A 26,261-nucleotide genomic window follows, 5' to 3' on the forward strand; every position below is an offset into this window, starting at 1 on the left:
AAGTTTGAATTAGATTCTAGAACCAGTTGTAGATTCTTAAAAAGTATTCCAACTTTTAGAAGCAAAATGTCTAGCACAGATGTGACTGTAGTGGAACTCGACACCACACCTTACCTCCATCTTAAGATGAGGGAGCTAAGGTCACTCTGTAAAATAAAGAAAATAACAATGGGCCCCAAACCTACCAAAATACAGCTCCAGGAGCTTTTGGCAGAGTTTGAAAAGGCCAACCCCTCTGAGGGTGGCAACTCAGAGGAAGAGGATAGTGACTTGGAGGAAAATTCCCCCCTACCAGTCCTATCTAGGGAGAACAGGGTCCCTCAAACCCTGACTCCAAAAATAATAGTCAGAGATGCTGGTTCCCTCACAGGAGAGACCAACACCTCTGAAATCACTGAGGAGAACTCCAGTGAAGATGACCCCCTGTTAGCCAGGATGGTCAAAAGATTGGCTTTGGAAAAGCAGCTCCTAGCCATAGAAAGGGAAAGAAAAGAGATGGGCCTAGGTCCCATCAATGGTGGCAGCAACTTAAATAGGGTCAGAGATTCTCCTGACATCCTAAAAATCCCCAAAGGGATTGTAACAAAATATGAAGATGGTGATGACATCACCAAATGGTTCACAGCTTTTGAGAGGGCTTGTGTAACCAGAAAAGTGAACAGATCTCACTGGGGTGCTCTCCTTTGGGAAATGTTCACTGGAAAGTGTAGGGATAGACTCCTCACACTCTCTGGAAAAGATGCAGAATCTTATGACCTCATGAAGGGTACCCTGATTGAGGGCTTTGGATTCTCCACTGAGGAGTATAGAATTAGATTCAGGGGGGCTCAAAAATCCTCGAGCCAGACCTGGGTTGATTTTGTAGACTACTCAGTAAAAACACTAGATGGTTGGTTAACTGGAAATGAAGTGTGTGACTATGTTGGGCTTTATAATTTGTTTATGAAAGAACACATTTTAAGTAACTGCTTCAATGAAAAGTTGCATCAGTATCTGGTAGACCTAGGTCCAATTTCTCCCCAAGAATTGGGAAAGAAGGCAGACCACTGGGTCAAGACTAGGGTAACCAAAACTTCCACTGGGGGTGACCAAAAGAAAGGGGTTACAAAAACTCCCCAGGAGAAAGTGGGTGACACTAGAAATAAAGAAAAAGAGTCCTCTGTAGGCCCCCAAAAACCAGAACAGGTGGGTGGGCCCCAAGACACAACCCAAAACAAAGGTGGGTACCAGGGTAAGAACTGGGATGCCACTATGGCATGGTGCCACAACTGTAAACAGTCTGGGCACCACACCAAGGACACTTCTTGTCCCAAAAACAAACCCCAGAACAAGATTCCAGGGGTAACCAGTGTAGCCATGGGAGATGACTCCTCAGATGAGGAGGTCTTCATAGCCTTCCACTGGAAACAGGGCCCAACAGGTGAGTTGGAGATTCCAGAGGGAAGTAGACACTTCCACCACCTACTGGTGAATGGAATCCCAACCACTGCCCTGAGAGACACTTGTGCCAGTCACACTATTGTGCATGACAGGCTGGTGCTCTCAAACCAGTACATCCCAGGTGAGACTGCCAGGGTAAGAGTTAGCCTAGACAGGGTCACTAAGAGGCCTGTGGCTTTAGTACCCATAGAAGTGGGTGGCACTCTTAGCTGGAGAAGGGTAGTAGTCAGTACGGACCTCCCCCTTGATTGTCTCCTTGGAAATGACTACCCAGAGGTTAGTCAGAGCCCAAGAGAGGAACTGGTCCAGTGCCAGTCCTCTCCCAAGGATTCTGGAAGTCCTGCCTCTGCAGTAAATGCAAGTAGGCCCCAGAAGAAAAAGAAAAGGAAACAGAGTAGGAAAGGTGGACAACCTTTAGCCAAGGTTCCAGCAAGCCAAGGAGATTCTGCTCCAGTAGGGGAGAACTCCAAAAATGGCTCTGATAAAGTCCAACCTGACCCACAAGAAGTCCTGGCTAGTCAGGCAACTGTTAAGCCTGAGTGGGTGGCTCCTCAGCTAACAGAAGAAAGAGTGGAAGAAGGGTGTTTACTACAAGATGTGGTGACCCCCCACTCTAATACAGCAGACAGGCACCCTGAACCCAAAGAAGCCTGTAACTTAGCCCCTTCCCTTGTAGGTGAAGAGCTAAAGGTGTGGTTCTGGGCACTGACAGCTGTCAGTGGCCTCTGCTGGATGTTAGCCTTTATGGCTGCACTATCCTTGGCCTGGTGGTCTGACCCCATGCCAAATAACAAGTTAGGCCCCCTGACCCTGTTGGTCATGGTGGGGTTACTCCAGCTCTGGGTAACCTCTTTGGGTAAGCTAGGGGTGACCCTGGCTAAGATAAGATTAGCAGAGGTGGATACCTCTGACCTCAAAATAGAGAGAATGGGTGAAGACATAAAAAGCACAGACAAGAGGCAGTTCAGACTAGGTCCTATCACTGTGGAAGTGGGTCAGTTCCCCAGAGGGAATGACCTGAACAGGAGGATGTAAGGCAGAGTAGGCCCTGCAACAAACCAGCCATTTCCTCTACTCTTCCTCGCCTGACAGACTAGGAAGACTCTTCCAGCGTTGGCTGAGTCTCCTGGCCTGTGGGCTGGGGGGGGCTTGTGTAAAGAAATGGCTCCCTGTTGCAGTTACCCCCCACTTTTTGCCTGATACTGATGCTGACTTGACTGAGAAGTGTGCTGGGACCCTGCTAACCAGGCCCCAGCCCCAGTGTTCTTTCACCTAAAATGTACCATTGTTTCCACAATTGGCACACCCTGGCATCCAGATAAGTCCCTTGTAACTGGTACCTCTGGTACCAAGGGCCCTGATGCCAGGGAAGGTCTCTAAGGGCTGTAGCATGTATTATGCCACCCTAGAGACCCCTCACTCAGCACAGACACACTGCTTACAAGCCTGTGTGTGCTGGTGAGAACAAAATGAGTAAGTCGACATGGCACTCCCCTCAGGGTGCCATGCCAGCCTCTCACTGCCTATGCAGTATAGGTAAGACACCCCTCTAGCAGGCCTTACAGCCCTAAGGCAGGGTGCACTATACCATAGGTGAGGGTACCAGTGCATGAGCACTGTGCCCCTACAGTGTCTAAGCAAAACCTTAGACATTGTAAGTGCAGGGTAGCCATAAGAGTATATGGTCTGGGAGTCTGTTTTACACGAACTCCACAGCACCATAATGGCTACACTGAAAACTGGGAAGTTTGGTATCAAACTTCTCAGCACAATAAATGCACACTGATGCCAGTGTACATTTTATTGTAAAATACACCACAGAGGGCACCTTAGAGGTGCCCCCTGAAACTTAACCGACTATCTGTGTAGGCTGACTAGTTTTAGCAGCCTGCCACAAACCGAGACATGTTGCTGGCCCCATGGGGAGAGTGCCTTTGTCACTCTGAGGCCAGTAACAAAGCCTGCACTGGGTGGAGATGCTAACACCTCCCCCAGGCAGGAATTGTCACACCTGGCGGTGAGCCTCAAAGGCTCACCTCCTTTGTGCCAACCCAGCAGGACACTCCAGCTAGTGGAGTTGCCCGCCCCCTCCGGCCAGGCCCCACTTTTGGCGGCAAGGCCGGAGAAAATAATGAGAAAAACAAGGAGGAGTCACTGGCCAGTCAGGACAGCCCCTAAGGTGTCCTGAGCTGAAGTGACTCTAACTTTTAGAAATCCTCCATCTTGCAGATGGAGGATTCCCCCAATAGGGTTAGGATTGTGACCCCCTCCCCTTGGGAGGAGGCACAAAGAGGGTGTACCCACCCTCAGGGCTAGTAGCCATTGGCTACTAACCCCCCAGACCTAAACACGCCCTTAAATTTAGTATTTAAGGGCTACCCTGAACCCTAGAAAATCAGATTCCTGCAACTACAAGAAGAAGGACTGCCTAGCTGAAAACCCCTGCAGAGGAAGACCAGAAGACGACAACTGCCTTGGCTCCAGAAACTCACCGGCCTGTCTCCTGCCTTCCAAAGATCCTGCCCCAGCGACGCCTTCCAAAGGGACCAGCGACCTCGACATCCTCTGAGGACTGCCCCTGCTTCGAAAAGACAAGAAACTCCCGAGGACAGCGGACCTGCTCCAAGAAAAGCTGCAACTTTGTTTCCAGCAGCTTTAAAGAACCCTGCAAGCTCCCCGCAAGAAGCGTGAGACTTGCAACACTGCACCCGGCGACCCCGACTCGGCTGGTGGAGATCCGACACCTCAGGAGGGACCCCAGGACTACTCTGATACTGTGAGTACCAAAACCTGTCCCCCCTGAGCCCCCACAGCACCGCCTGCAGAGGGAATCCCGAGGCTTCCCCTGACCGCGACTCTCTGAAACCTAAGTCCCGACACCTGGGAGAGACCCTGCACCCGCAGCCCCCAGGACCTGAAGGACCGGACTTTCACTGGAGGAGTGACCCCCAGGAGTCCCTCTCCCTTGCCCAAGTGGAGGTTTCCCCGAGGAACCCCCCCCTTGACTGCCTGCAGCGCTGAAGAGATCCCGAGATCTCTCATAGACTAACATTGCGAACCCGACGCTTGTTTCTACACTGCACCCGGCCGCCCCCGCGCTGCTGAGGGTGAAATTTCTGTGTGGACTTGTGTCCCCCCCGGTGCCCTACAAAACCCCCCTGGTCTGCCCTCCGAAGACGCGGGTACTTACCTGCAAGCAGACCGGAACCGGGGCACCCCCCTTCTCTCCATTCTAGCCTATGTGTTTTGGGCACCACTTTGAACTCTGCACCTGACCGGCCCTGAGCTGCTGGTGTGGTGACTTTGGGGTTGCTCTGAACCCCCAACGGTGGGCTACCTTGGACCAAGAACTAAGCCCTGTAAGTGCCTTACTTACCTGGTTAATCTAACAAATACTTACCTCCCCTAGGAACTGTGAAAATTGCACTAAGTGTCCACTTTTAAAACAGCTATTTGTGAATAACTTGAAAAGTATACATGCAATTTTGATGATTTGAAGTTCCTAAAGTACTTACCTGCAATACCTTTCGAATGAGATACTACATGTAGAATTTGAACCTGTGGTTCTTAAAATAAACTAAGAAAAGATATTTTTCTATAACAAAACCTATTGGCTGGATTTGTCTCTGAGTGTGTGTACCTCATTTATTGTCTATGTGTATGTACAACAAATGCTTAACACTACTCCTTGGATAAGCCTACTGCTCAACCACACTACCACAAAATAGAGCATTAGTATTATCTATTTTTACCACTATTTTACCTCTAAGGGGAACCCTTGGACTCTGTACATGCTATTCCTTACTTTGAAATCGCACATACAGAGCCAACTTCCTACAGTGGTGAATTCCACTGTGTAACTAGAGACATTACTTGCTCGTCTGTCCACCTCATCACAGTCTTCACAATTGAACATGGGTAAGCACAAGCACAGACATCTCCAAGGCAAAATAAAAAACGAAAGTGATCTGATCCAGTATACCCAACATGGCATACATCCTGTTCCTGTCCCCTAAAGGTAGTGCTGATCCACGCCACTTACTGTTTTATCCTCAGTGGGATAACATACTAATGCACAGAGTCTTCAAGGAAAAGTTAATTTATATAAAAAAAAAAACTTGAATTGGTTTAAGATGTATGTTTATGTTAAAATTAGTATTTTTAAATATTTTTACAGGTTAGCAGCATGCAGATAGGGCTGGTGTTGGAGGCCTTCATCTCTGCTAAAAAGTAGTTATATTTGCTAAATCACTGCGCTAAGCAGTTATTGGTGATGCAAGGATTTGTTTGCATTCCCACTTTAGCATTTGAACAAATCTGTAAAAGCAAACCTACATTTTTCTATGAAATTTGAGTTTGTTTCTAGCACGCCTGACTTTAGTATGGCACCCGATGTTTTCATCTAGTTTGTCCCAAATTCTTGAGCTTCACCTAAGAGGGCAGTCAAAACGAGATATCTACTGTGCTGTTACTTTGAAATAGAGCAGCACAAGAAGTGTTGTCTGTTCTGTTTGAACCAGATGGTCTGCAGTAGAGCTGACGGGAAATTGAGCATCTCTGCCATATACATTTGTTTTTGCTGCTGCTGCACATTGGAAAGTCCAGCCCAACTGGCCTTCCATTCTGGGGAAGGGTAAGTTAGGAATTATAATAAGAAATGGAGCAACTGGGGAAGCACTATTTTTACAATATGGGTCCTCCACTTCTAGATGATCTGGTCAGCCCTCTCAAGGTTGGTGTCAAGGTTGGCCCGGGAAATCCCTCCTCAGATAATTCCTGGCGTTGTCTTCCATTGTTACTCCAACCTGTACAGCTCAAAAATCCTGGCTATAACGAGAAAGTAGGAGGTAGACTTAAAGTGTTTTTCAGTATGAAAGACTTAAAATGCCTATGGGTACCAGCATTATCGGCAATGTACAACGCAGCATAGAAAGCCGAGACGATTCCAGCATCATGGAAATCAGCAATCCTAGACCCTCTCCATAAAGGATTGTACGAAGTAACTACCGCCCAGTGTAGTTGGTGCTGGGAAGATTTATGGAAAAAGCCTCCTCACCAGAATGGAAACCTAGGCAGAGGAAAAAAGAATATTGGCATTGTTCCAGGTAGGATTTAGAAAAGCGCATAGGATGATAGACCAAGCATTGAGACTATACAACAGGGGTCTTCAACCTTACCTTTAAAGGGAGCTACTTCTGTTCAATGAAAATCATCCCGAGCTTCTAATACTAGTATTTAATTGATGTGATAGTGACCAAAGAGAAGATTACTTTAGTGGCCATCATCTACAAGATTAGCACCAGTGATCACCTCTATGCATCATGCAGGGTTTCTAGTGGTAACATAAAAAGAGGAGATTTGTCACTTTGGGATGTCTTTACATGGGAAATGCACAAAGGTCATAGCTTCAATGTCCCTGGCAGCAAGGTAATAACAGTAGTAACACGTTTCCCAAACCTCAAATGTTTGCTTCTCAAATATCAGCTTTAAATATGTTTTCGAAATGCAACCATTTTTTTCTCCTAACCATCAGCTTAGGAGTTCTAAAAATACACACATTTTAATTTTTGTATATCTAATCAAAACCTTCTAATTTAGTACGCTGGGATGTATACAGGAGAGCTACTCCTAGGTAGCTGGAGAACTAGCAGTAGCTCATGAGCTACTCGTTGGAGACACCTGTTATACAACATATGCTTGAAATATGCCCATATAAAAAAATACGACTTTGTACCGGACGTTAATTGATCTCAAAGCCACATTTGACTTAGTAAAGAGGTCCTTTCTGTGGCAATTCAATAATGAAATGGGTTTTCCTTCTAAACTTGTCACTGGTGTGCAACGACTGCATCATAACACAGCAGACCTCCGATACGGCATAAAAGGGGAATCAACGCCCAGCTTTGCCTTAAAGAGCCATATAAGGCCAAGCTGCTTCCTTCTGTCCCCATTACTCAATCTCTTCATAAACGATGTGGGCTGCATTCTCCTGTTTTGCACTGAGCTTTCAATGTATAAATTACTTAACGGCTTGAGAACTGTTACAGTAACAAGAACCTCATGATAAACATGACAAAAACAAATTCCTAATAGTGAATGACAGTCTCTGTAGTCTGCCTTTAAAATATATGGACAGCCTTTGACTAGAGTCTATCCTTCAACTATCTGGGGATCCGTTTCGTAGAGGGGCTATCCTGGAGAGCTCAACTATTTAAAAGCAAAGGTCCCCTGCTTCCCCAAGCAGTTCACCATAACTGTGGTTGCAGGCTCATTTCACCAGCACTTGCGTCTATCAAATAAAAGCTGTGCCAGCAAGCATCTTCAAGCTGGGGGTTCAAAAATCCAAAGGGATTTGGCAAGGTGGAGAACTGATTTTTAAGTTGCCTCCTCTGCTTGGGGACAGGGACCCCCAATGCATGCTCTTAGGTTGGATTGAGGCCAATTAAATCTCTTTTAGCTCTCAAACTTATTTTATATTGAGCATGGATCTGGACAAAGCCTCACTTGGCCACCTACCAAAAAGCCGTCCGCCAAATCTGGCTAAGTGACAGAGTGAACAGTTTTCTGTGGTTCATTCATATCTCAAGAACTCTTCTGTCACAAGGCTACAAAGTTTATTGTAATGACCCGGAAGCATTGACTCCTACAACCCCGCAGGTATTCCAGGACAAGTTTTGGGCACACCTAAAAGCGGAAGTAGAAGGCTTTTGATGATTCAATTTTCGATGGTTAAACCAACTACATTTTTTTTTTAACCTTACATTAATAATCTTTTCCCAGCCTTGAAAAGGTCACTTTTTATTGAATATAGGTTGAGCATCCTGCCGGTCAACATCTTCATGAAAAGTTGGCAAAGAACTAGTGACGGATCGGCCATCTTGGTGGATGCAAATCTCTGCTTCTCTTTATGTTTTTTGCGCAAGTCTTTACCAGCCAGGAAAGAGTTTAGACTGTTGTTATCAAGCATCAGCCATTGCAACAAAGCCCTGTCGTTCTTTTTCCATGCTGACTCCAAGGCCTCTCCTGCAATTTTGTTTGCACACATACTAATGCTTCTAGTTTTTTGCTTTTTGCACATACATTCAAGCACGCTACAACTTTTTACCTGATTGCATCTGTTCTTAGGCGTACTATTGCTTGAAGCTCCTTCAATGGACAATCTTGTACCAGTGTGTTATTGTAGTAGGACTATTAATGAATTATATTAAGCATGCAGCTGCCCATGAACTATGGTTTTTATTCTCTTTTGTTGTTTATATTATGGATCACTTGCGTGTTAGCCCCCTCACACTCCTATATAGTACGTTGTACTAGTTGCAAGCTTTTATCCTGCGTCATTGTATAGCTTATATACAATAAACCGAATCAATAAAAGGTTGTTGTTGAAAGTAGGAGGAAGACTTTTAGAATTTTTTCAGTATGGAATATGTTAATTGTGGTCTCTTGAATACTTCTAGTAGTTAAAGAACGATACAAGGCAGAGTTTCACAGTCCCCAACAAGACGTGTGCAACATAATCCGGTTCACAGATCTGCTCTTCGAAAGGAAAGCCTTCTAAGAGGGTTTCCAGAGCTAGGAAAACGGATAATTCTTTCAGTTCCGCAAGTGGAGACCAGATAAGGCTGCTACTCCATCATGTTATTAATACAGAAATCATTGGGGGATTTCAGACCAGAACTTGACCTAAAAAGAATAAACCAATATCTAGTATAACAGCAGTTAAAAATGGCAACTCTCCAGAACGCACTACATCAGAAACCCCTCAGAATGTAGCACATGTGAATAAAGGGAACTAGTCTTGTGTGCCGCCTTCACGTTGTGTGTGGAAACCTATTTTGGCTATGTGTTGATTTGCTCCTTTTGTTGGCATTTTGAAAAAAAATGGGTGCCATTTTGAAAAAAGCAACTAGGAGTCTTTAGGCTGCATCTATGCTTTGACATTTTCAGATATTTGCCTATAAACGTAATGTGCTCCTATCAATATAATATGTCAGTTTTTCTTCATTGGACGATGTCCTGGATTTTCATAGCAAAAACATTTGTCATTTAATTTCCATATTGGGGTGATATACGTATAGTCATGTCTTTCTGCTGAATATTTCATTGGGTGTTACTGAGCAGTTCAGACAGTAGTTTTAAGGCTTAAAAATGTTATTGCAGGGCATTTATGTGGTTGACTGATCATCCACTGATGATGCAGATTTCATCAGGACCGTATTATGTTTCAAAAATAAGAAGTTCCTCTCCCTTTCATTTTGCACATTTGGTGAATTTGCCCATTTAAAACCTAGTTTCTGTTGTTTTGTAATATTTTGCTCACCTATCTTGACTGCATATCCCTGTATATGTAAACATGTATCATTTCATTATATGTATATATCTAAATATGTGTATTTCTTTGTACAAATAGGTATAATACTATTTTTTCTTAAAATATATTCATACTCTTTACGCCTGTTTTAACAAATGAATATTTTACTTACTGTTAAATGTATATAAGCATGTGTTTCAGTATATATATTATGTATATCTGTAGGTATATATGTGTATATTATTCTATGCTTAAGATGTTCATAGGTCGTTGCATAGTTTCTATACAAGTTATTTGATTGGATGCTGAAGAGTCTCTGTTTTGATTCGATCTATCTTGAAGCATTTTGCTATAGAGATATTGAGGAAAGATAAAATAATGTTCTAAAAGTACACAAATAAATTAACTTCAAATTCTGCAACTCTTAAAAGCCTGTTTATACTATACAACGTAATTCTCAATATAGCATATTCCTTACACATGTATTCCCTTACTATATAATCATGTATCTATATATTTATTACTTCAGTCCTGCAGTACAAGAGGGGAAAAAATATTCTCTCAAAGGCTTTACTCTGTCTCACCAACACATTATACCTCTATCAATCTATACTCTATCTCCACTCTCTGACTCATCCCAAACCCATTCTAATACTATGATCTCCAAATAACCCTTCCTCGACTCTTCCCTCCTGGCTCACCCCAAACCTCAGTTTACTACTATGATTTCCTAAACAACCCTACTAAATTCTCCCTCATTTATCTCTCCTTTAACTCATCCTTAATCCCCATTTTACTACTGTGATCTCCCCAATCCTTTTCTACATACTCTTCCCTCCTCCATCTCTCCTTACCTCATCTTGCTACTATGATCTCCCACTTAACACCTTGGGAATCTTGCCCTCCTCTGTATCTCCATTGTTTTACTCTGTGCACTAATGGACTTAAGTCCTCCTGCTCAAATTAAATCATATCTCCCTATACTAATACTGTATTCATATTCCTCCAACTAATCCAACACTAATCATTTTGGGTTCCGGAGTAGTATGCTAATCTCTGAAAAGCCCTTTGACACTTTGACAGGAGTAGTAAGCACTATATAAATACAATTACAACTACAATTTCAACAAATAAAACTAAGGGAAGTGTGGTGTGTGAATCATCACAGCTGCAGATGAGCACGACAGCCACATAGCATTATTGACAGATATGCAAGTCTTGGCATGCACTAGCTGCAGTACATGAACTCTGCACTGGCACAAAAAAAAGCAAATACTCTTTAGTGCATTGTTTGTGCAGTCAAGAGTGGGGGAAGGGATTTTTGTTCCAGTCCACAGTAGACCAATTGTAGATAAAGATCTTTACAGGAGGACAAGCTGTGAGCCAAATAGAATGTACGCTATATTTTCTCTGCTAACACATTAAATAATGGAACACCGACGATTCTCTGCTTTAAAAATGTAAAACCTGACGCTATTATTTTCCTCTTTTTCTTAACCATAGGGATAGTAAGTTAAACTCTAGTCTGAGAGTACCTAAAGGCTTCATTTGCAAGTAGTTATCAATGTTCATTTTCCTGGCCATGGAGGACCAAGAGTGATTGTTAGGTGGAATGGTCCTCTTTGAACCCCACAAGGATTTACAGGAAGAGTTGGTTTCAGTCATTCAACTATACCCAGTCTGCATGTGATTAAATCACAAATCATAGAAGGCCCGTCAAAGCCTTTACAGCTCTGTTCTCAAGATGTAGAGGGCAGATCACAAGCATCTACAGCTGTGCCCATCAGTCCTTCATTTGCAGGGCCCATTGCAAGCATCTGCAGCTCACTCCATCAGTCTCTCGTCAGTACCTAGGTTACACATGATTTAATCACATGTCATAGAGCCCAACACAAGCATGTACAGCTCAGTTTATCCATCTTTCGTCTCTACCTAGGTTTACTTATCGATTAACGAGAAGCCATAGAGGGCCCATCTACAGGCCTTTCGATCAGTCATTCATTTGTGTCTAGGTTACACTTAAATTAATCACAAGCCATAGAGGGCACATCACCAACATTTACAGCTTTGACCACACGGCATAAAGGGCAGCATCAACAGCTTTGTCCATCAGTCCTTCGTCTGTACCTTGGTTACACGATTTAATCACAAGTCATACAGGGCCCATCGCAAGCATCTACAGCTCTGTCCATCAGTCCTTTATCTGTACATAGGCTACACATGAATTAATATCAAGCCATAGATGGCCCACCACAGGCATCTACATCTGTGTCCCTCAGTCCTTCATCTGTACCTGGTCTATACAACATTTGATTGTAATTCGCTGAACGCTACAGCTCACTCTATCAGCCTTTTGTCTGAATCGCATCAAGAATTGGTACGTACAAAACATGTACCGTGAAGACACATGACGGGCACCTACACTTTTGTCCATTAGCTTCTTTGGGAGATTGGTTTCTATTTACTATTTCTGTAGTGTACAGAACAGCACCATTTGGAGTGTGCCCCTCCCACGAATGGAAACAGTATTTGTTCTGAACAATTCTACCTTTCGTTTGTCTCTCTCTGTTTCTTCTTCTCTTTGACAGTCGCTTTAAATGCTGCTGTTTACACAGAATCCCTGTGTAGACTTTTGAAGAATGAATCTGATTTATTTTAGTAAATGATGTCCAGGCTGATTCTGCTTCTTACTTTCGCATAGGCTCTCATTATTCTAATGAGACTACTGGATTTTGAGCGGCAGAATCGCCCGCGGTGTAGAAGACTGAGTCTAACCCACTACAGGCGACACCTGTCGGTCCAATCCGGATTTTGTTCCGGGTAACTTCCAGTGCCTCACTTCTACCTAAGGGCAGGGTTGCCTTGGCAGCCAGCGCATGACATAATTGGTTTCTCAGGGAAGCCGTGGTCACTCAGGTCTCATCTGTTTCTCTCAGTTACCTTAGTCTCATATATAAATGACAAACAGAGGCAGTAGATGTTTCAATAATGATTTTAATAAAACAACTGCATCTTAGATAGCAAAGCGTGAGCTGCAATGACAAGGATGACACAGCATAACAGTATTAAAATTGTGACGAGGAGAGTGAAGTATAGACATAACGCTATCATATTGTCACTATGGTCAATAGACTAACTCCTACCTAGGCTATGATAGAGCACAGCATGTTAAGCTCTAATTCTGCCCTTCAGGTTCCCATGAGAAGACATCATCCCCCATACTTGAGCAAAGGCCTGCGGTCTGCGTTAGAATCTGTAGCGAAGCTTTCGGCAATCAGCATACAGTCGTGGTTCTCTGGCTGGAATCTCCCTCTAACGTGTAAGGGGCAAGGAAGTGTTTTTATAACAACACAGCTGATGTTCTAAGAAAGTGTCCTTACGTAAGGATGTGTGTTTTCTACGAATGTTGGAGACTACATTTCTACCACGTTCACCGGCAATGTACCGTGCTGTAGCCTTGGAAGAAGCACAGAGTGAGCAAGAATGTCTTGTTTGAGAACAGAGTGCTGGCCTAGGCAAAAACAGTTAGATAAACAGAAAATAAAACAAGACCGTAAAAGTGACTATTGTAACAATAAAATAAAGCCAAATAAAATATATCTAGGTTAGAGTGCACAGCGGCCTGGCCTAGTGTGATAAAATAACGTGCATGGAGCTATGGCTAAAATGGCTACACAAAATAACCAGAGGTCTAATCATGATGGCCAAATGCAGCAAAACAAACGTTATCCCTGTTTGGATACCATCTAGCTTATAACTTGACTCTTGAGTTTGCCAGTGCAATCATTGTGTCATTGTCTATTAGAAAGGGCTGAAACCGTCTTGGTTAGACATTAATTCACTGTAATTGGTCCCTCCATCTTGGTGCGCGATAATAGCTCAGGCAGCATGCTTTCAGTCGGGCTTTCTATCTCAAGACGTTGTTTCCTTCCGTGCACTCATGTGACAACCTAATGCATCCTGGTTGGTGTAGTCTTGGTATGCTTTCATGCAACCTATTCGTGTGAGAGGCCTGATAGTGATGATTTGTAGTTGGAAAGCCTACGACTAGGAACACTAACTGTGATGACATTATGAGGTGGTCACTCTACAAACATTTGGTGTGCACAAAGTGCCCTTCTTAAATGAGCAGAAACGCATGTTTAATTTGCAAACCAGATACAAGCACAAGTTAGAAATGTCTTGGATTACTACATATACAACATGGATATGTGTTTGACCCCACAGCCACAAACCTGAATCGCAGCAGATGCACTCATTCTTTCATCCTTCCAGGATTGATAAAATGGTTACCATTGAGTTAAAAACATCTGTTGTCTGTCAGTGAGGCTATGAGACATGATTGATTGAGAACATGCACACGTGCAGGTCCAGAGAATGAAGGGGTCTTGGCCCTTGAGCTTGAAACTATTTGCCCTTAAGCTTGAAGCTCTAGATTTACACCTTTATTCACAGGGTCCGTTTTTTGTGTTAGACCAGTACTTTAATACCAGTAGATGTCCTCCCCGATAGCCAGGAGCACAGACTCCTCAATATATACACATGCTCAAATATACTTGCTTTGAATACTTCTCTGTTGTCAGGCTGGATACTCTGATGTCTGGGAATCTTTCCAGAATGTGAATATGCGATGGATACCAAGGCTGGAAAACTGGGATTACAGGTAAATAACCCTTTTCCTTTGTACTTAACCTACAGTGTGTAAAACAGGAGAGACCTACTTACTTTTGAAATAAATATCTTTTGGATCATTTAAGTATGTGCATTTGCTTGAGAGTGAGTTCTAGTGAGATAGATTGTTGACATAAGTTCATCCTTTGAAGAGATTTGTAGAATCTTCAGGTTCCAGGCTTGAATATTTCAAAGTCATGCCTGACTTTAATCCATGAGACAATGCTGTCCTGGGTAAAATTGAGTTATTTCATTGTTAAAATGATTTCTCAATCTACAAGAGACAATTCAGTCAGTACTATATGCTTGTTAAGTGGTCAGTATTATTATTGACAATATTACTGGTACGTTTATTGCAAAAGCATTCCAGGAACTGAGAAATCAGATTTCCTCGGCAATCAGCGGATGGATGAAATAATGAATAGCATTAAAGGAAATCAACAGGTAGACTGTAACATAACATTAGTGTAAACCCACATACTTAAACATTTTAAGATACTGGAATGCATACTGAGAAGTATATAGATCCCAGTGGAACATTTAAGTCTGACAACTCAAGCACTCGCTGGGCTCTGTAGAAACCAAATGTTAAGATACTGATTGTGGTCTAATGCGCTGTCTAAAAGGTCAGTCTAAACTGCATCTGGCAAAACCTGAACCCGCATTCTGTGCATCAAGTGCTCTTGCTTTCAAAGCATTTAAAACTGTCTTTCTTTGAATGTGTGTGTGTATGTGTGTAAATATGGAATCATTCAAAGTAACTCGTGTGAAAGAACCCTTCATACTATCAAGCATCTTCCAGACTCCTTTTTGTCTAATGATTGCATAGAATTGTCTGTAGTCCCACTTTTATGTAATTGCTCCATTTACAGATCATTGTGTTTGATTCTTGCAGAAGCTGCGGAGTGGCACAACTGGTGTGGCCGCACTCATTGTGGGGGACATGCTACACATAGCTTGGTTGGGGGATTCGCAGGTCATGCTTGTACGTCGCGGAGAAGCTGTGACACTAATGGACCCTCACAAGCCAGATCGAGAGGTGAGCGTGCAGTGTTTCACTGAAATGATTTATTTCTGGAACTCAAGCCACGGACACTTGGATATGATTGCGGTGTGGATGAATGGAAGTAAAAGGCAGAAGGCTAATCTGATAGAGTTATTGTGTTAGTTGATTAGTGTATATAGCTGTTTGGGAGTGAGCATGAAGCTTAACATCTGACTTTGAGTTCATTTCTGCAGCAGCTTGTACTTGAGGGGTAATTAAGCTAGGTTGCTTTAATAGAGGCCTATGAGGAGATCAGTGCAGTAGCTCCACCAAGTTATCAGCTGCTACGTTTATTGAAATCCCAAAATGTTAAGATAAATAAGCAAGCAGCATGACATTACACAACATCTAGTTAACTTCATGTAAGGGCAGAGTGAGAGGTGCTTGGAAACGTTCTACTGACAATGCAAGAAATATCTATAATCCAAAGAAGATATTCCTATTTAACTACTATTTTGTCAGCCCTGTCATTATCCAAAGGCTGTACATGGAAAAAGGTTAAGGCTGTTTTACATTTACATTGCTTTGGATGCCTGGTTTCAGCAAATAAATGATCACACATGCTGTGCTAAATTGTAAGATTACAAACGGCTTGATGGGTAGGGCTATAATCTGTGTTTCTGCTGCAAAGAAGTTAACATATGTATCTGCATCTTCCAGGATGAAAGAGAACGGATTGAGAAACTCGGCGGCTGTGTAGCCTACATGGGATGCTGGAGGGTGAATGGGACTCTAGCCGTCTCAAGGGCCATAGGCAAGTAGAAATCCTACAATTAACTCTTTGGCATCGAAGAATAGTCATTGTTTTTCTTTGAAGGAAGTATGCTGAAGAAGGAACTTGAATTTCGTTCAGCAGGTATTTGCTGCAAACTCTAGATGAGAGACACTTGGATTCCATCAGGATGAGGAATTCGGTTAATTTGGTTGGTACAGTATTCCTTGACATCACGAGGAAGGCTCTCAGAACACTTAGGAGTATGCTTGTAGCCAATTAAATCATTTGCATAAGAAGAGTAATCTCAAATTGAACGTTTGTAGAGACCGAGGTAAAAGCTGTTTTGCCTGGCCCTGTTGTTTTTTTCTAGGCCATACTTACTATACAATTGCTAAATCCACTGGTGGTTGTCTATATTGTTTGATGGCATTTGGCTGTGAAATCTCGACTACCGCTACAGAGATGTACCCAAAGTATACCTCCAAACATAGTTGAAGGTGGAAATTGCCACCTATTAATAGACAATGAGTTGTTTGCAGGTATTAGTCATTTTACATTTATCCCCTAAAGATGATAAGATCTTATTTGCTCGGCTGTAAAATGTGAGAAGTCGTCCCCCTCTGGGCAGATAGTGAGTGACTCCGCACTCAGTAGAGCTGCTCTGCAGATTCTCATTGTCTTCTGTGAACTGTACACCTACAGATCCCTTGTTCGTGGGTCACTGCCATGAAACGACCATTGGTTGGGCACCATCACTTCACTACTAAAGTGTTTTTCCACCTCTCTACTGCACCGAAACGCCCCCTTCCCATTTTGCTTTGTGTGCTGGCTGCAGGCTAGGAACAAGGGGATTCTCCTAAATATGTAGACTAATAAGAACCTCCAAGTTATATTAAAAAGTTCCACATGGTTCTAACAAAGGCTGTGTAGGCTTTAGATCTTAGCTACTAAACAAAGCTAGTCTCGCTAGGGCTTACGTTAGAACAAACTCCCTAGGCTTATACGAGACTTGTTTTAGGCAAAAAGTCATGGGTAACAGAGAAATCCTTTGTAAACATGTCAAAGGTCTCATTCAGAGCCTTCTGTATCTATAGAACACCGGAAAATGAACCTTTTGTTGTAATGGGAAACCTTCGGGCCCAGCCAGGTGTAGTAACAAGCTTTATGAAAAGAATTCCATTTACTATGCTGGATAAGGAGGTGAAGACTTGAGACACTGTCATAGACTTAGGATTCAAGGAGTAAAATCCTACAAATGTGCAAACCAGCATTGGTCATGGCTGAATCTTCATTTGTCATTTCTTTGCTTCCCTCTAACCAAATGTTTTCCAAGACCTTTTGATGCAAGACACTTTTCCTACGGGAAACTGAATGCTACAGTTAGAGAGTAGGTTTTGACCGAAACACACTGTTTCCAACAGAGGGTCATAACACCACAAAAATGCCATCCTCATTCCTGTTGGAGCTTCTGGAAAGACCAGCAAGGTGCTTGCATTACTTGACTGTCAAGGAACTTCTATCCCTCATGATTATAAAAGTGCCATTTTTTTTCCTGCGAGTAACCAGTCGTCACACAAGAACCATGATATCTAAAGGTTGACCTCATCACCTCCAACATGGAAAAAAAAATCTTCACTACTTATTGTAGGGGATTAAAAAAAACTTGTGATGGGACTAGTCTTAAAAGGAGAGAAAGGACTAAGGTTTCGCTACGATGTACTTCATTGTCCTCTAGAAAGCAGGCATCAGACTGATTCTGGAACATTATGATTTGAACCATTTTCCTTTGGTGGGATCATTTCATAAGCTTATTGATGCTTGAGGTGATGCATTTAGTAGACTGGACAACCTTAATGAATCCTGAGCATTCTTTCTTTCATATTGATGTACATAGTATAGACAGTTGTGCAGTCATTGTTATCAGTACAAGCGTCTGTCTTCCAAGCTGAAATCTGCTGCACGCTCGCAGACGTGCACTGTTGTGGCCTCCCATGTTTGCATTAAAGGATTCTATCCTTACCTCTGCTTGAATGAGTAAGTGGTCAACGGTGAGTCTCCTAACCAGACTTTTTCAAGCTATCCTGTAGTGATGTCCTTGATCAACCAGAACAAAGCTTATCCTATATCTTAAGGTAGTCTATGGGTGCACAGGCAGATGCTCATTTTACCCATGAAAAAGATTCTAGTGCTTGAACTAAGCAGTTAAGGACTGTGCTACATGTGAATTAGCTTCAGCATTGTCTTACCAAATCTTATAGGTTTATTCGCATGCAGTCAGGTGACTAGAATGAGAATCGTTAGCACTGTCTGGATTTCTCTTTAGATCAGAAGATGATTTCCAGTCAAAATCTGAACCACAGGGATCATATTAAAATCTCTTTAGTTGTCATTTCTAATTTGAGTCAAATTATCTGTAGGGTTTGGTCTCATAAATATTTACAAAAAAAATAATGTCCGTTTAGAAATGCGTTCTCTAGCTGGCAGTCGGTTTGCACCCTGTCTTAGTAGGGACCCTCACTCTGGTCGGGGTAAGGGAGATAACCTCTCAGATGACGCCTGCTCCCCCCCTTGGTAGCTTGACACGAGCAGTCAGGCTTCTTTCAGAAGCAGTGTGTAAAGCATTTCCACATAACACCCAGTAACACAGTGAAAACACTACAAAACGACACAACACCAGTTTTAGAAAAAATTGCCAATATTTATCTATATGAAACAAGACCAAATACGATAAAAATCCAACATACAGTAATAAAAATATGAGTTCTGCAAGATCTAACTTAAAAATATAGTTTCTTGAAGTTGCTATCTCCACTTGGGCGTATCTCGGCGTCGTGATCAACTAAACCAACAGTTCAGGCCGGCCACGGAAGAAACTCAAACAGTATCTTTGGAATGGCCATACGTCGTGATCCTCGCGATGAGATCCAGAGATTGGTGTTGGTTCTGGAGTCGGTGCAGGAATCGTCAGGCCCTTGAAGTCACACGTGTTGCAGATCGAACTCCGGGCTGATATAATCAGGAGCACTGGCGTGGATGGCGTCTGGGCTCCAATGAGAAGCGGAACGATGCGACGTGAAGTACCCATAGGTCACGGTGCAGGCTGCGGCTCGGCAACTGACTCCAGCGGCGTCAGTGAGATAAGAGCTGCGGTGTGAAGTGGGGCAGTGCGACGTGGGGTGTCACCAGGTCACGGTGCAGGCAGCAGCATCATCATTGCTAAAGCGCGGTCATCGGCCCAAGCCGGCGGTACGGGATGGTGATTCGTGACCCTCACAACTGGTGGCCACGGTGCAGGCAGGGATGCCTGATGACGACATTGGAGTCGATGGTGCAGGCATCGGGCCGGGGCTGTGGTGCGGGACGGTGGTTCGTGCTCCTCACGAGTGGTGTCTACAGGCCACGTTGCAGGCAGTGGCACCGGTGTCAGCAGGAGCGTCGTCGGAGATGCCCACGCTGCAGGGTGAGCAGGCGATGCCGGAGTGCGGGGCCGCAGGTCTCGGTGCGAGTGGCAGCTCAGTGAAGTCATCCGATGACAGAGTCAGTGAGACTAGGGTCGCGGTGCGAAGTGGGGCAGTGCTGCTCCGTGTGGCGTCGGCAGGTCACGGTGCAGGCCAGCAGCATCGTTGGCGGCGTTGCAGTGGTTTCTCCTCTTGAACAGCACAAAACACACAGTTCCCATTGCTGCAGGTCGAGGAAACTAAAGTCTTTAGTGTCCCCGAGACCTCCAACAGGAGGCAAGCTCTTCTCCAAGCCCTTGGAGAACTTTCTCAAGTAGAACACACAGCAATTTCAGACTGCATTGTGAGAGGGCAGGCACAGCCCTTTCAACTGTAAGTGTAAGTGACCACTCCTCCCTGCACTTTAGCTCAGATGGCTCATCAGGATATGCAGGCTACACCCCAGCTCCCTTTGCTTCACTGACTAGTGGGAATGCACAAACAGCCCAACTGTCAAACTGACCCGGACATGGAATCCACAAACAGGCAGAGTCACAGAATGGTTTAAGCAAGAAAATGCCCACTTTCTAAAAGTGGCATTTTCAAACTAACAATCTAAAAGCCAGCTTTAGTAAAATATGTATTTTTAAATTGTTCAGAGACTCTAAACTCCATATTTCTTTCTGCCCTCAAAGGGAGTCTGCACTTTAAAATTATTTCAAGGCAGCCCCCATGTTAACCTATGAGAGCGATAGGCCTTCTAACAGTGAAACACAAATTTGGCAGTACTTCAATTGACATGTAAAACACACCAGTACATGCCCTACCTTTTAAATACACTGCCCACGGGGCTACCCAAGGCCTACCCTAGGGGTGCCTTACATGTACCAAAAAGGGAAGGGTTAGGCCCATTAAGTTGGTATGCTTGCCAGGTCAAATTGGCAGTTAAAACTGCACACACAGACACTTCAGTGGCAGGTCTGAGCCATGTTTATAGGGCTACTATGTGGGTGGCACAACCAGTGCTGCAGGCCACTAGTAGCATTTGATTTATAGGCCCTTGGCACCTCTAGTGCACTATACTAGAGACTTACCAGTAAATTTAATATGCCAATCATGGATAACCCTATCATCAATACAATTTACATAGGAAGCACTTGCACTTAAGCACAGATTAGCAGTGGTAAAGTGCACAGAGCCAATAAACCAGCTAACATAGACCTGAAAAAATAGGAGGAAGAAGGCAAAAAGTTTCAGGATAACCCTGCAAAAAAGGGCCATTTCCAACATGTCCTATTTGTAACGGTATATCTGTGAGTGGCTTGCTGTCTGAAAGCATCATTTGTGGTGGGCTGGGAGGTAGGCCTACTATCTTATTTACTTTTCCGGCTAACTATAGCATGGGAGTGACCTTTCCAAAACAAAACTTTCTTCTTATATCTTGCCTAGAGGAGAATAAGAATGTGGAAGCATATACTTAAAGCAAATCCTTCTGTTTTCCCCCAGTAGCCACAATCTAAACAATTCTGATGATTTTTCTATCTAGTAGTTTTCCAACAATGATTCTCTTGTTGCTGAGAACAGATCTATGCCAAGGCTCCTCCCTTTTGGCATTCAGGAAAAGGTGTCTAGGGATGATTACCTATTAGGCTGATTTGGGACCCTACAGAAACTAAACAAGAGGTCATACAATTCAGACATTAAACTAATAGCCCCATTTTGGCTTTGCCAGTATTGGGTTGTGGACCTCCTCTGGATGCCCGGTAACACCTTTTTGAACCTTTTCCAGCCAAGCAGAGTTAAGACTTTGCCATTTCCCTCTATTGCTGACTTGGTAACCTGGTTCCTGAAACGCTGGTGTCTACACATATTGCTGTTTCTAAATAAACATTACTGTAACATTGACAGGAGAAGGCATTTCTGCTTTTGCTAATTGACCCAAGAAAATAATGGAAATTCGCGAAATTTGGCTTTATATGCTGTGCTCTCCTTTATGCCTTGTTGACTATTGCATACAATTTGAAAGATTCAACCACGAGCCTCTGTTCTGCCACGGCAGTTTACCTTAAATAAATCTGATTGTACCTTGTTGAAGCAAAGCTTTTCTAATGCATTGTTATATCTGTATTGTTTCAAGATCCATCTCGTCAGTAGGATATAAATCAAGCCTGGCCTTCCTTTGTGCGCTAGCTGTTTGAACCTATGCCATGATCTGTTGACCAGTGAGGCCAACTTTCAAATTGCTATCTCCTCTTCTAGAAAATTGGTGGTCATTTAATCCTTTATAGTGTCTTATATTGTTTGTCACAAAGGCAAGGGGATCCTCCAGGCTAGTCCCTTTTTTCCATCTGAATATATTGACAGAATTTCATGTCAGTCAGAACGTTATTTATTTGTAACATGAGTTGAGTGTAGATATATATGCTGAGCATATTCCTGCCATTTAGTGTTGGGGTCGGATTTTCTTCGAATAAGTCTTTTGAGTCACGAGATATGGCGGCTCTCCCTATAGTCTGTATTGTGCATGGTCATTGGCTCTATTGTTGGATTGTTTTTGTCTGCCCCAGAATCGAAACTTCAACATGTTCATGCTGCATCCTTCAGTGGCCGACTTATCAACCTTTGAAGGATAGCACAGGAAAACAACTACTGGTCTTTCAACACCCTTTAATCTGCAGCCTGGGCTTAGGCCCGGTTTCCGACTTCAGCTTCCACTCTTCGTCGCCATCTTCTTTCACTCAGCACACAGAGTGATGGAAAAAGCTCCTTTTGCCCCAAGCGCCACGCCAAATACTCCAGGCAAGACCAATACTCGGTCTGTAACCCCTGCCTATCTACAGAAAACAATGAACACAGTGGCTCTCAGAACCCTACTGCCCTCTGGCCACGGAGGTATACACAAAAAGGCAAAAGAACAAACAAGTGTCCCTCCGCCTAAACAAACTTCTAAAGGTACCAAAAAGTTGAAGGCACCAACCACTGCAAAGTTGAAGCGCCTCCCAGAACCAGTGTCGAAGACGCATTCAACACCTAAAAAGCATTCTAGGGCTCGTAGCCAATGCCACATAAACATAATTACCCCCTCGGAGCTTAAAACTTCTTCGGCACCCACAACATCTTACCATGCCAAATCATCCTCTGCATAGAAAATATCTTCAGCATCCAAACACTTGATGCACATTACTGGGCGAAAGCTATGAAAATAGCCACAGATTCAAAGGAATGGCCGGTTCGGCCTATCCTCATCAAATTGCAAGAACACCTTGATGCAAAGCAACATACACTATTCATTAACCCTGACACAGGAAGGGTGGTACTTAACTACCTATCCCACCAACAAACACTTTCAAATAGAAAAAGGACCCAGTTACTAAAGCCTCCCTGCAGAAGTGTAAAGATACGGGTACTAGCCCCCACACACTTTCCTTCAGAACTACCACCTGCTCCAAATCACTCTACTAAATTACCTTCTCCTTCACCTCCCCTCCCTCCTTCGCTTACACTGTTACCATCTCCTACAGTATTACCAACATTGCCACAATTCTCCCCTCACACTCACCCACAAGGGTCACTTACAACATCATCCTTAGGGGAAAACGGTCCAACCCTCTATATTGACCCCAATGATGCACCTTACTTTCCCGATCCACAAGGTGACACTGGGAATATTGACCTGCCATGGGACTCCTATGATTTGGACCCTCAGGGGGATCCGGATTTATAATCTTCTAAACCCTCACCACCATACGACACTACTTCATACCCTAAGGTTTACCATAGAACTGCACTATGCCATAAGGTATCAATGCATACCCTAGAGCAGTGGTCTCCAAACTTTTTAATGCCACGCCCCCCCAGTTGAAAAATAAAAATCATTGGGGGCCCCCCTTAGAATTTTTCACAAATATTTTAGAAAGATTGCAATGTTTAAATAAATCTAGACGCATTTAAACATTGCAGTTAAGTACTGTTACCTTTTTTTTTAATGCAGTAGTATGTTTCGGCTTAAAACAAAACACTGTTATCTGTGTAATGCTTCTTTTGTCCAGAGTCTGGCGCCCCCCTGGGATCACTTGAGGCCCCCCTAGGGAGGCCTGCCCTACAGTTTGAAGACCTCTGCCCTAGAGGATGAGGACGATTTTCTTGTTGAAACTCTCCAAATCACATTGCACTGTTCGGTTCCTAACAATGTGAAAGGACATGCTTAAACCCACAGATGAAGTCTTTAAGCAACCTGTAAAATCAAGGGTTATAGCACCACAGGTTGACAAAATGTACAAACCCCTGCCAACTGACCCCCTTACATCAAAGAGCATGTCCGTCCAGACTCACTGGTAGTGCACACAGGTAGGAAACTGGCCAACTTGCAGGGTACCGATGATGTTCCTCCCGCTGATAGAGGGCAGAAAGAATGAATCAGCAATTAAAGGTGTAGCAGCCCAATTTTCAACATAAGTCAGACTGGCACCCACATTCCACAAACTCAGAAAGAGGAGTTTGTGTGGGGGCTGGTTGAATCAGATATCCCTTATGGGTTAAAGGTCCTGATTACTGACTGTACATGGTGTGAACATAGACCCTGGTGTGAAGATTTGAGACCTGGCAAGCCCTGCGTTCTTTCACTTACAATAGTGGAGACTTGTGTATTGCAGTATTGTGAATGCTTTTTACTTTTATGTAACAATTCCGTTTATTATTACCGCCAGCACTAGTAATACATAGCATGTCGCCTACAACCCCATGGGCCGGCTGCATTTGAGAGCATAAAAACGAATACAAACCTGTACACAGCTTTTGCTTACAACCCTGGGGCCAGCAGCGTAAGTTAGGCAATTATAATGAAAACACAACAAACAAATTGAAAACCTCCTTTAACCCCCTTCCCCAATGCTCCTTTCAAGTAGTAGCTGAGTAGTCAATGAAGTTGGCATAATACTAACTCAGGATGTGGATATAGGGGACATGGGACCCCAGAGGTCCACAAGGACTCCATCCAGGTCTTATCGGGGATCAAGCGGAGTAGTCGCAAATAGGCCGGGCATGCTAACTACAGGTACTCCGCTGATAGCAGGTAAATAAAAGGTGCCCACAACTCTGCGTACCAAGTCCGGTCTCGTTCTGCCACTAGGGACAACTTCTCCATCCCCAAGGTGACCCATAACTTATGCAACCAGCAGGTATGGTCTGGTGTTATGTCTGTGCCCCAAACTGAGAGTATAACCTGATGTGCTGCCCCCAGGGTTAGAGCCATTTGTCTACCTCTGTTAGAGCGGAGCGGGTAAGTCAGGGGATTGGGTACCAGAATGGTGTAGGTTGGGAAACTCAGGATAGATGTACTAAAGGTAGAGTGAGTGTCATGCAGAACTCATTTCGGGTGAACTTCAGGCAATGCCATAAAAAGGTGTAGCAGGGTCCCGGTATTACCACAATCCCGCCAACTGTCTTGAGAGGTTTCTGCCTTTCACTGTTGCAGTCTCAATGGGGTCAGATACCAATAGGAAGCAATTTTATATTCAGTCCCATTGCTAGCTATATTGTGTGCAGTGTGGTTAAATCTGTGTAAAAAAAAAAAAAAGTCTGCCCATTCGTTAGTAGATAGGGTTCTGACCAGCTCTACATACATTTAAGATATAAGATGTTTGTCATTAGATTTAAGGAGTATCCATTTCTCAAAGGGGGCCATCGGTTGTCCCACTCCCCTTTGAGTCCCAGAGGAAGTCTTCCCGTGACGCAGCTGGAAATAATGGAGGCGGTCTGAATCAGTTAAGGAATAGTCAGCTTTTAGTTGGTCAAAGGGGATATGCCCTTTAGAGTCAAAGAGGGACCCCACCCCCTTGCAACCTCCATCTCACCAGCGTGGGAACTGTTCTGGATGAATCCCAGAGACAAAGTCATGATTTATTAGGATCGGGGTTATAGGGGAAGGGAAAGTCGTTAGGCCTGCCTTGATCGCTACGGAGTCCCATGCTTGCAGTGTACAGCTTGTCACTGGGAAAGAGTTTAAACCCCAAGCCATATGCTTTCGGGAAATATGTCTCTTTCCATATGTGGGAACCCGCCACAGATTGGTCCATGAAGGACCAGTGCTTCTCCGAGAGCGGGCGATTCCATTCCACTATAAATCAGATTGACGGGAGCAGACCGCATTTGGTGGTGGGACCAGAGGCAGGGTCTGAAATAGATATAAGATGCATGGTCATCTTGACTGCTGCAACCCTATCCACCCAGGATAAGCGAAGGCTGCTCCACGACTCCAGGTGCTTGCGGATCTAAGAGGCGAGTAGTTAGTAGCTGTTGTTTCAGAGATAGTCCTGGCTAATGTAATACATAAAACGATGTTGTCAGCGTAGAGACTTATCAAATGCTGTTCCCCACCAAAGGGGATCTTCTTATGGCCAGATTGTCCCTCAGCCATTACGTTAGAGGATCCATATAGAAAGCAAGAAGAAGAGGGGAGAGCCCTGACGTGCCCAGATGGATAGGGAATGATGATGAAATACCATTTACCTTGACAGAGACACGAGGCGCGGTAGATACTACACACCTATTTGCAAAACTGCTTGATGTAAACAAACTTCTGGAGCGTTTTTAGAAAAGATAGGGCCAGTGGGCAAGGTGCAGCGCTTTTTCTGAGTTGATTGA

The 26,261-nt window shown here is 43.8% G+C and overlaps 1 protein-coding gene across 4 annotated transcripts in view; it reads left to right on the forward strand.

The window, feature by feature from the left end:
* PPM1F (protein phosphatase, Mg2+/Mn2+ dependent 1F) overlaps positions 1-26,261 on the forward strand; it is a 138,583-nt gene that overhangs the window by 81,065 nt on the left and 31,257 nt on the right. For all 4 annotated transcript variants that reach the window (XM_069215241.1, XM_069215243.1, XM_069215245.1 and 1 more), the window contains exons 6-7: positions 15,318-15,461; positions 16,128-16,221. In XM_069215241.1, the coding sequence (XP_069071342.1) occupies positions 15,318-15,461; positions 16,128-16,221 (238 nt within the window). The remainder of the gene's footprint in view (positions 1-15,317; positions 15,462-16,127; positions 16,222-26,261) is intronic.

This window comes from Pleurodeles waltl, chromosome 11 (genome assembly GCF_031143425.1).
Source record: "Pleurodeles waltl isolate 20211129_DDA chromosome 11, aPleWal1.hap1.20221129, whole genome shotgun sequence".
Taxonomy (NCBI): Eukaryota; Metazoa; Chordata; class Amphibia; order Caudata; family Salamandridae; genus Pleurodeles; species Pleurodeles waltl.